Source organism: Nylanderia fulva, unplaced genomic scaffold, assembly GCF_048542155.1.
Source record: "Nylanderia fulva isolate GAGA-0341 unplaced genomic scaffold, ASM4854215v1 Scaffold6, whole genome shotgun sequence".
Classification (NCBI taxonomy): domain Eukaryota; kingdom Metazoa; phylum Arthropoda; class Insecta; order Hymenoptera; family Formicidae; genus Nylanderia; species Nylanderia fulva.
This window is the reverse complement of record NW_028190698.1, coordinates 5,241,786-5,254,327: the sequence shown is the minus strand read 5'-3', so window position 1 is coordinate 5,254,327 and position 12,542 is coordinate 5,241,786. Positions and strand designations below refer to the sequence as shown.

At 31.3% G+C, this 12,542-nt stretch overlaps 1 protein-coding gene across 1 annotated transcript in view; it reads right to left on the bottom strand.

The window, feature by feature from the left end:
- The window catches only part of LOC114940225 (neurotrimin), an 84,672-nt gene that overhangs the window by 49,284 nt on the left and 22,846 nt on the right, over positions 1-12,542 (bottom strand). Inside the window, exon 2 of the mRNA XM_085487799.1 lies at positions 2,827-2,924. Coding sequence (XP_085343925.1) covers positions 2,827-2,924 — 98 coding nt within the window. The remainder of the gene's footprint in view (positions 1-2,826; positions 2,925-12,542) is intronic.

Sequence of the window (12,542 nt, the reverse complement as noted above, 5' to 3'; positions counted from 1 at the left end):
TTTGTAATCATCTTTTGGTTTGATAATATTACTATTAGGAATAAACGTTTTAATATATATGGTAAAACATATTTTTATAAAAAAATGTATTTTACAACACTTCAACTAATAAAAATAATTTTTAGCAATAGTTACTGATAAATTTCATTATGCAATGCATTTTAAATAAGAACATTTTATTTTGATAAATAAGGTATTTTAGAAATTAGTCTTATATAAATTAGTACGGCTTGCTAAACAAAGAATAAAAATGAGTAGATTACTCGGTAACTTATGCGGCATAATCTGCACAGTAAGTTAGCGTAAGGATACTGGATCACTGACGAGCTGCATGATTAACTTTGGAATATATAGAGCTTCAGTAGAAAGTTTTAAAACTATTTTTTTTAATTCTAATCAGCTTAAAATATTTATTTTTATACAATATATTTATATGAAGATTTGTGTCACTTTTTATATACTTTGCACATATTATATATAATTGCTAATAGATTTATAATTTTAATATAACAACAACAAGCATAATGTAATTTTATAATACAATTATTCATAAATAATTCTGAAATTTATAAATATCTCTTTCTGATATTTTAACTCTGCTTTCTGGGGAAATATAATATTATATTATTAATATAATTAAATATTACATTGTGTTCTCTTTATTTTGTACAAAACATATATATATAATATCGAATTATTAAGTATTTTAACAATTTTTATATATTTAATCATTTTCTATCTGTTGGATTTTAAGTAGCTAAAAAATAAGAAATAAAAATATAATTAATGAATTAATAATTTTACATATCTTTCTATTTAATTATTAAATATATTTCTTTATTATCTTAAGATGCAATCTTAAACTTGTCTTGAAGATGCAAATCAGTGCAAACAATTTCTGAAATACTTCCCAAAGAAGAAAGTCTAACACATAAATGACATGTTTGTTATTAATTAGCAAAATTAGTACCCTCATATATTATGCAACACGGTAACACCTAACGCAACTCGTAATAAGACGCTTTATTATTTCAAAGCACCAGAGAGTATCTGAGGTACTCCTTTCCTATCTCAAGTCACTATACATAAAATCCACCATTACTCATGCAGCAACTTGAAATATAAATAAACACTCGATGTCAACACTAGTATAAGCTCCCTTCGTATCGTTATACCATTCGAAAGTATATACTTACGTCTCTCTTTCTTTATCTCTCTCTCTAACAAAACTATAAATTTGCGCTTTACTTAATCGCGCATGTCTCATTATAAAAAATTAATAATATATTATTAATGAGAGAATTGCGATACTACACCAGCGTAGAGAACCAATCACGAGCTATCGGTTATAGCTGCGCCGTGTGTGGCTGCCATGTGCTAAAGGGAGTTACGCTAAAAAGCGTTAATTTTGCGGCGACCGTGTCGGCATCGATTATCGAAAGCGCACTCCTTTGTATCCCGAGCAAAGTGAAATACATACATATATACATGCACGCGCTTTTTATTATTTGCGCCAACCATCGCTTTCCGCGAGAGCATCGCGGCAGGCGCGTATGACTCGCCGTTTTCATTTCCGCTGAGAGGTGCCGTTGACCAACCCCGTAAGGATAATGCATCGATTCCGTTCGAAAACGCACAGAGTTCATACGTGCTCACACGTACACACACACATATATTTTTGCGGCGCCATAAAACAATCTTGCGCATTTTTATCGCCAAAACATTTCGCGGAAGCGACGTTATCTATAAAACTATAACTCCTATACGCGCGGTTTGAGCGCAGGTCTTGGTAAAAGAGAGAGAGAGAGAGAGAGAGAGAGAGAGAGAGAGAGAAGAGATAGAAAGAAAGAGAAAGAGAGAAAGTAAGCAGAGGAGAGAATTGAAAAGGGTATTTCTCTCCAGGAGGAGTTCCCGAGACTTCCTTCGAGAGGAGGCTGGAAAATAAGGAGAAAACGAGAGAAGGAAGATAGACGAACGACAGGGAAACGATCGGCTGGAAGACGGCGGTCGAGAGAGGACTGGAGCCGCTTAACAAACTGCTGAACTCACACCCCACGGGATTTTATTTCTACTTAAATGGAGTTGCCTCAGATATGCACTGTGATCCTAGCACAATCCCTCGCTTCGAATTTATTTGTACCGTTCGTTAGCTTCTCCGTCCCTGTAGAACTTTGCGAATGTAGTTCGGTAATGACGTCGTTCTACAGTTCTCGAGCTATCTTAGCGCCAATTTTCTAAATCGCAAATTACAACGTATCTATGTATTAACAGAATAGTATAATACCCTCCGCATAATTTTATAATTTAGAGATTCGTACTTGCGTATTGCACATTTGATGTGAGAAAAAAAAATTCTTATTAGATCTTGATTTAATCTTGTGTAATTCTCACATCTCGTATTTACGTCTACGGCTTTAGGTGCACAAAAAAAGAAATTGGTTATAAAAAATATATATTAAAAATTGTTTAAATATATTGATTTTTGTGTTTGTTTAATAAAATCCCTAAAAAATTAATATAAGCTTTTATAAAACTACAGTGATAATAATTTTATAAAATCTTATTAGATCTTGATTTCAATTCGAGCAAATAGAATCACTTCGATGGACAATATCGCTCCGCAATTTTGTCGTCTGAGAAAATGTATACAGTCCGATATCCCTTATCAATGCCAGTTTCAATCGTACGAAGAGACATTAGTGTGCACAACGCGATGTGCAGTTGCAGCAGCAGTATGGCGCAATATATATATATATATATATATATATATATATATAACTGTAACCGCGCGTGGAAATAGGATAGGGATTATAATGTGTCTCTCACCTTGTATGGTCCGAGAGTCTCGACGATGCAGGTGAAAATGGCTTCGCGACCCACCGAGACTGTAAGGTTGTTCAACGGTTTGCCGAACCTGGGTAAATCTGTAACACGGAACGTCCTCGACTTAAGTATCACGCCATCGCGCGAACGAACTCTATGTTAACCAGCGGTATACATACATACTTACTTACTTACTTACTAGTACTTATACTTATAGCCCACCTACGTGCGCGCCAAAGTTTGCAAAGTACTCGAGAAACTCAGCGTTGAATGGCGCGAGTTAACGTAAGCGGGTCAAGCTAGGACTAAGCCTGGCGCTTTATAATTCTACGGTGTTCTTGTATTCTTGATTTTGAAAAAAAAAGAATTATTCAAAACAATCTTATATACGTTTATCGTTGCCGCGTGCAACAAAATTTAGATAGACGTTCATGAAGTAAGTCAGAAAGACTCGACTTAAGTGCGCAATCGTTCTTACAGAATATAATAACCTTGAATATTCAAAATGCAAATGAATAAATAAATTTATCTTTAATTAAATTCGGACGAAAAATAAAATTTGCATTGTTTTATAATACATACATTTTCAGATTATGAATTCTTTACATATGCGAGGAGATAAACACTTATTTTTAAAATAATCTTATGATAAGAAAACAACTGTAAGATTAAATATAATTATATCACATAAACCGTTCGCTGGTTTTCATTTCTCATTATTGGCCTTAATAAATTATCTTGCGGTGAGATTCATTATCGCGGTAATGAAATAAATGTTATTGTGAAAGTGATAAAATTAAATTTGTACAATATGTAACAAAATTCCTTTCATTAAGCTCAGCTTTATAGACGGTCTACTCGTCAAACTTAGAAACTTCTAAGAGGCCATTAACAAGCAAGCCAATTACTACTTCAAAGAAAATTTTCAAGACGAGATAGTATACTTACGAAACTACGCGTGATGATACGAAGTAAGTTAGCTACAGTTTATAGTATGGTACGTGCATCATCGTGTTGCTAGTTCGGAATTTAATATGTACTTAAGTATTTCTCATCTAATAGAGAATCAATGTTATCCCAGATCATATTTGCATACTCAATTTTGCGTGAGATATTTGAATCTATCGGCGAGCGAACTCTCTAAAAACTTTTCAAAAGTCAAAATTTTATGCTAAATTATCAATAATTTATATATGTAATTTTTTATTATTCTAACGCTTTTATAGTGTTACATACAGACTGGATCTTTTCGAAAAGCAATTCTCAAGCGAAACTAGCTTCACCTTTTGCGCTTGGTATGCCGTATTGAAGCTATCATTTCGAAATGTGGAATCTTATTTGAAATTCTGATGTTCTATACAAATGTGATAACCTCAAACAAATATACTAACAAATAGCTACGTTATTACAATCTATATGTAAAATGGTGAAACGTAAAAATTTCAGCTGTTTTATTATCAGTCATCATATCATGCAATTTAATATACATACAAATGCGCGCGTCTGTGTTTTGAATACTCATATATTTAAATGTAACCCTATAATTCGTTGCTAAAGTGGAGAACATTTTATTTATAAATATAGGTAATAGTTACGTCAAAGTTAATTTACATGTTCTTAAAATATTACAAAATGCCTAAAATATAACCGTACGGTGGATATTAATTAAATGCTTGTTATATAAGTTTCTTGCGTCATCAAAAGCTAAATAAGATCTATCAATTATTGCAAATTGCTCGACTTGCATGACTTGCAACAAGTTATAGTCGGTTAACAGACCACAGGTACATTGTATACATACGTCAATGCAATGAATATCACTCTCCCTTGCATCAGTCACTGGTACACATTTAGAAATATAACCGTGTGACCTCTTATACCCTTTAGACCGATAAATGTAATTGCTACTGTAGTAGATGAATATGATAATTTTACATAGAACACAAATTATACGCATTTAATAATTGCAACGTAAATATCATTTATTTAATATATGGTATATGTACCTATATTTTTTAATAATTAATATTTTTTTAATGTCTCATATACAATAATAAATTCAATAATAAATAATTTACGAGTCTTTTAAGTTTATTCGCGAACTACAGATATTTTTGAATATTTAATTTATAACGTTTATATGTAAATTAAGACAAGATGTAGGAAAAAGCACGATTTTTCTCTTTCAAACTACATTTCTTTCTTATTCAGGAAAAAAGATTAAGACATCTACATGCAAGAAAATTGAAAGAAGAAGCAATGAAAGAAGTTGCTAAACCAAGATTTTAAGACTGCCGAATGTCGATTCCTCGGTATATCCTTAAGATCTTTGCATTCAAAAAAGCTCTGTGAAAGCAGCAGCGGATATTTAATACACACAGGCGCGCTATTTACTTTCAAGTAATCAAATTTCTCATCTACACTAATGGAAGCGTGTAAACAAGTTTTTAACTTCATTAGGACGCATCTATTTTCTAAATGAAAGTCTATGTAAGTTTCTTCCTCCATGCTCCGATTTATAACATATAGACCTTATATATTTAACTTTTCTTTTAAAGCTGTTTTATACAAATTTATGATTTAGGTTTCTATTTAACAAAAATTATTACTTAGAACTAAAAAATTTAAATTTATTAAAAAAACAAATTAATAAGATTATTTAACACAGCTTAAATTTTTTGTCACAAATTGTTAAACAAAAAACCATATAGAACAAAATTTTTCATAGATAAAACTAAAATAATAATAGTTTTATTAAAATAATAATTTCACTTTTTAAGCTTAATAAAACAATGCATTCCTGCATTTATATACCCATATACATATATGCATATGTTTACAACCAATTGTAACTACATTAGATCATTAGATCGTAATTAAAAAATTTCATTTTTTTAATTGCGCGCACTAGCATCTATATAATTCGGTCTTTATAAATAAATAATGCAATTTATATCTAATTCGATTAAAAACTTAAATGAAATTCTCGGTTATGAGCTAATATGCTTAATAAGCCAAATTATTTCAATAATGTAATACGCAAGAAGTATATAAACACGTCTATTTATGGTTGCAGATTTCTTGATAAATAAGAAAAGTTGATCATTTTGTAGCAAAAATACACGATTGCACGTCAAAATTGGAGTTAGATAAAATTGCTTGCAAGCAATATGACGTGTTTTGTAAAGTAATCTTTCGAGTGCACCGCAAACTAGTAAAGATTAAATTGATGTTATAAATCACGTGTTAATATAGCTCAGTTCACGAAGAACTAAAATGAAAAATAATGAGCGCACTCCCTTCTGTGCCTTCAAATAACCATCTAATCTGATTTCTGGTAAACCGAGTAAATGGAAAATAAAGATCAGCACGCGCATAAACACGTACACACTTGCACACAAAAATGTTACGGATCAATAGTATCGTGGTAATCGTATTGAGACTAATTATTCTGGAAAGAAACACGTAGAAAATCCATCGTTAGTCGGCGAGACTGCTTAAGGTACACACAGCCGTAATACACTTTTAATTGAACTTAAATCTCCTCTTTACAACGGCTATATTCCACTCTATACATATACGTAATTAAACTTGCAGTATGCTTCTTCCCTGCAGTACTTTCCAGTACAGCCTGAAAAGTCTTGTATAAAACGGTTATATAATAGAAAACTTTTTTTATAAAAAAGTTCATAAAAGTATAAAATATTCTCTAGAATATTTCATAAACATAAAAGGAAAATATAGTTTTTAGAGAATAAATGGTGGTCCAAGTTAATTCCTATTTAAAGCAAAAATCAAGTTTTTGAGAAAAAAAAAAATGTTAAATATTCGCGATAAATTCGAGAATAAAATCAAATTTGTCTAGAATTCATATATTCGACTCTTACAATGTTTCTTTTTTTCGCATTCATTTATAATTTGCATTTATAAATTTTTGATATTTGTTTCACAATAAGCACAAGTAATCTTATCAACAACCCGTGTAACGATTTTAAATATTCCATTTGCATCGCAATATGCAATGAAAATTACATTCGCGAACAATTCAATTGTGAATTTGTTCTCATGGCGAGTCCGCGATAGAGTCCGACTCACGTGTAATCTTCAGTCTGACCTGAGATCTATGTAAATCCAGATGAGGAGGAGGATTCGAACGCGTGCGAGGAAAGCGAGAGAGATAAACAGAGAATAAAGGAGAAAAGGGACATACAAAAGAAGAAACGATAGTGGATGAAACGAGTTCCTGAATCCTCGCACGTTCGCGTATTACCATTGATAGAGGCATCAAGGTTCTTCCTGAAAATAAACGTAACGATCCCGTCCTAAGATCGCGAGATCAATACTAGCCGCGATGACCCATAAACCGATTGGTCTTGAAGCGCAATCAAACCATGCTTCCAGAATTATACTCATGAACAATGCAAGCGTCGGCGGGTTCTTAATCCGGCTTCGTGTCGATGCGAAATGGGCGACCGCGGGACGCGTAAACTCGACGGCTTCATCCAAGCCGAGTGACAGAATTCGGGTATCTCTTATTTCGAGCACAATATCCGACCGCGAAGCTCATCAATCCTACGTGTCGGTGTGGCTACAGTCTAAAGCCGGGCCACGTATGAGACAAACTTGCACGTATACCGGTAACTGGAAGTTTTGCGATACTATCTATCATTCCTTCATCCTAACGTAAAAAGAACACCAGATTTCCGTGTATTTCGAAAATGTAATATGGATCTGTTTCCCTCTTGCATCGGTAACCAAGATTAAACCTATATCCTTTTTCTATATATCTCGCGCATACGAGATAAACGGATACTGAATTGTGAATCAATCAATCTCAACATAAATATGTGTGTGCATGTTGGAAGACTTTGGTGAATCCTATCCGTCAGCAAATATTCTGATAAGTTGTCTGATTATACCGCTTTAATTTCATTTAATATATCTGTTATGAATAAGAGAGATAAAAAAAAGAGAGAGAAATATGAGAATAAATTTACATTAAACATTCAAAAATCAACCTGTTTAAACTTTCTGCAAATTTGGCAAACAAACTTGTTTCAAATAAAGCAAAAAGAATTCTAAAACTTATGCAACTCTCTTTGTGACTTCTACAACTTCGAAACTAAAGCTAGGTCATTCTATGTCAAGTGATCCCATCTGTTTGACTTTTCAAACTCAACCTCTTGAGTTTTCGTGGAAGTTGATATGTTCATTTTTACCAGACAAGATAATTAATAAAAATATATATACCAAAATTAAATTTTCATATAAATTAACTTGTCTCTACTGTAACTATTATTATATTATTAACTATATGTATATAGTATATAGTGACTTTCATTATGATTTTGCTTAACTATTCTCCGAAGCTTATAAAGTTGAACATTCTTCTTAAGCTCATTTTAGATGATTTATAATTTGGCGACAAAATTTAGGACAGAATTTTATTTTTAATTTTATGTGCCATATATTCTTGTACAGCATATTATATATTTTATATATGCACACCTCTCTCTCTTTATACATACACACATACATACATACATACATACATATGTACATACATACATCTATATATATATAAAATCTATTCTGGATACCTATAACGTTTCCACAAATATTCTTTTAATTCTTTACATTTAAGCTCATTTTAAATGATCTATAATTCGTAACAAAAATTGTACCACTAATACAGGGAACATGTATGCACATGGAACTCTATTCCAATTTTTGTTACAAATTATAGATCATTTAAAATAAGCTTAAATAATTGAAAGAATATTTATGGAAACGTTATAGGTATCACAGAATAGATGTTATAACTGTATCGAGAATTTTTACCTCGAATTAAATAAGAATATGAATTTCGACTTTTGCGAAAGTTGATTTGTTCGATTACGTAAAACGTAACGCGCAATTTTATTTTATTATAAAAACCATTTCCCAAATGCGGGGCCAGATTATTTTGGTTTTATATTTTATAAAGCAATTAAATATGATGAAAACATTTTAGCATTAAATTACAGCGTTGTCTGAAACTATATTTATACGTGCGCAATGGAAATTTCTATTTTATCACGGTAAAAGAATGTTCATATTTTATTGCAATAAATTTGATTAATAACCAAATGCGTACGTGCGTGCACGCAAAGCAATGCTGTTATTGTGGCCATCGTGTACGCATTGCTAATAGTCATGTCATTAACATTTGCGAAAATACATTTCGTCGCTCTTTAATTATACATGTTACGGATCTCAATTTGGCGTTACATTTCTCGTACAAGATATTATACACTTATATGTTTATACATTTTAGTATAATTCCTGTACGTCTAATATTATATATTAATGGAATGATTAAACGTCTTTTTCATTTTAATAATTTAGTTTTATATATGTTTATCTTACTAAAAACGAGTTACATATGTAATTAAAAAATGACCAAGATATTTTTCTCAACTTATTTATATTAAATGATATCTTCAATTAAACAGAATTAAAAAAATATTTGTGTAACCTCTTTTAAGAGAAAGATGAAGAAGTTAATAGCAACCATCAAATTAAATATATGATTTTAATTAAAAATGCAAAAAGCCAGAAAAATAAAAATGTCATAATTAACTGTCTCTTTCGACTTCAAACATCTTTAATATAATTGAATATAATTATTCTGTGGATCGCAGAACATAGGTTGCTAGCATAGTATATCTTAACTTTAAAAAATACCTTCTGCTGCATAATGTTGTTAATGCATTAAAATTAAAAATGAAATAAAATTACATCAGTAAGTGTAATTATGTACTGAAATAAAAAAATTGCAATCGCTTAATTACAGATAAATTAATCGATAAAAGCAACAATGTGAATTTGCATATCAGTTTTATAAATATCGAAACTAAAGTTTACAAAATATTTTTTTCTTGGATATTAACTGATACTACGATCTTTATTTTGCTGTGGTGCAAACTCTGCGCTGCTGGTGTGAAGTAACTCTCTATTACGATACGCTATTAAACTTTGCGACGATGATAAATAGCACGGAAGATATTTGAAAAATGTAGCGCGCGATGCAATGAATTAAGTAAAGTTGTGATTTAATAAGAAAAAAGGGAAACGTAAAAAATTAGAATTATATTTATAGATATTAGTTTATATAAAGTATATTATAATTTTATACGATTCAATGCAATGCAATATTTTAATAGAGGCTCACGCTCATCCTTCATGACATTTCTAAAGCTGATGATCAACTAATCGTCGAAAATTTATGACAGTCCGAGGATGAATGGCATCGAAATCTTAGAGAAGTTCCCGTTATTCGTGCGGATATAAAAATCGTCTAGTATCTATAATATCGTTACTGTTTCAAGCCCAGAAAAAGAATGAGCGTAGACACAGCACTTCACCTCGCTGTTTGCCCCTAGGGCTATTGGGATTCCGTAGAGGTTTGCACTCAAGTATCTCGAGAGATCGCTAGCTGTTATATAAATCGTATCTCCTAAATTGGAAAACAATCTCAGTCGGCGTGATTCCTTTACAGTGCGGAAAACCATGTCTCCGAAGCACTCGGAGAAAATGAAGTAGTCACTTACACGTGACGGATTGCTTGTCATATAACATCCCGAGAAAAAAATGCCTCAAAAATAAATTTGCACAAAAATCGTACAAACAAAAATGTAATCCACAGCTTTTATCGTACGATATTATATATGGATACTGTGCACAATTATATACCTACGTTATATGAAATAAGTGATTATTACGCATAATATTGATCAAGATACGAGAGTGAAAATCGACTGTAATGAATATTATAGATTGATTCATTGGTAATTATATTAAAATGAATCTTTCCAATATTACAGTTGACATATATAAAAGCCCATAGCTTATTATTGTAGATTGTACAGATTTTATATATTTATGAATGGATTAAATTTCTAATTAATTATGCTATTAAAATTTTAAATATTTTCAATATTTTCAAAGTAAATTCAACAATTTATAAGAATATCCAGTCATTACATGTGAACAAATTGTAATACTTAAATATTCTCTCATATAAATAATCGATTTATAAAAATAATTAATTTATGAAACGTTATGTATTATAATTAAATATAACAATTAAATATTGTTTCTTTAACAGTATATATTGACGTCATCAAAACAAAAAATGTAAAAAAAAATGAATCATTAAAAGAGCCAAAAATATGCAAAATATAAAAAAAGTAAAATAAAATATATAGAATAATAAATATTGTATCGCTTATATATTCAGCAAATTATAATTGTATCTCTTTCTCCACTGCATTATTTAAATCATACTATAAAACATCCAGGGCAGTTTTACTTTCCCTAATGAAGTCAAACGTGCTTAGACCACGTGTTGGAATCGACGATTCCTTCACAAGACAATTCCTTAATAAGACAATTGGCCATTTACCGTAATCCCTGATAGCTCTTGTCCGTACGTCACTTATTTAATGATTTTATTACGCCTTCCTCTCCAATCCCCTTGTTTAATTCCTCGTGTTACCATCTAATTCCTCGATAACGGAGGAAGCATCGGGCTCCTTCTCGGAATAACAATGGGCATTCTCTCAGTGTCCTCCCTTCACGCCGGAGCACGTTCCAGGGCTTAATTATTTCCAAGTGCGATCCTCTCTCGCGTCTCTGCCGGCGGAAAAGTTGAAGAGGGACAAAGACTCGGCGGAAATTTACTCGTTGCATATAACAAGCTAAATGGTTAACGGTTTCTGGAATATTATGCGCAAGGTTGTATCTTTGTTTCTGTGCGCCTTCTCGTGCAATATTTCCTATTATCTTCGCAATCGAGCGGCAGCTTCGAGCAGCCGTGCATTTTATCGAGTGAACATAAATCAATTATTTTCCACGCACGTTATCATTTCTCAATAAGTCATAAACTATTTGGGTGCAGCTTCGAATGACCCCTGCTTCCGATCGGCCTAAAATTTTAAACATAAATTGTTTTCGATGCCAAGAATAAAGTGCGTGTGTTCCTAACTTCGGGAAATTAAAGAAAACAATTTTTTTATAAAAAATCTTATTGACTAAAATTAATTATATATGATGTACATACATATATAACATGTATAATATATATGTAATTTTCCACGCGAAGAGAGGTTCAATCCAAATCTATGTGTCTAGTTTTTCAATAGTGGAACCCCCCTATAAATAGTAGGCTCATAAGCGTGCATATATATAAATTATATGTATAACATTATTATGTTTTTTTTTCTTTCCTTTCATTTTTTGAAGTTGGGAACACGCGCACTTTATTTAACATCGAAAACCACTTATGTTTAATATTTCAGACCTATCAGAAGCAGGAGTCATTTGGAACTATATCCAAATATTTTATCACATATCTCTGCGATCTATGCACATTATATATATATATATATGTATGTATGTATATATGTATGTATGTATGTATATATATAATTAAATGAACTTTGAAAAGTAAGTCAAAATATATTCAGGAACGTTGAACCGTTTCTATCGAATCGATCATGCATTCCAATTTCTGCGAGAGGTACGATATAAAAGTAACTTTCCGAGATTTAACTAAACTGTTAATATAGCTCTATTAAAACTAGGACATTGAAGAGTAAATTTATGCTCGAATTGTAAATTGATTTAACGTGTAATTAAAAATTAAATCGCTGTAACTGTGCAGTTCGTATTAATAA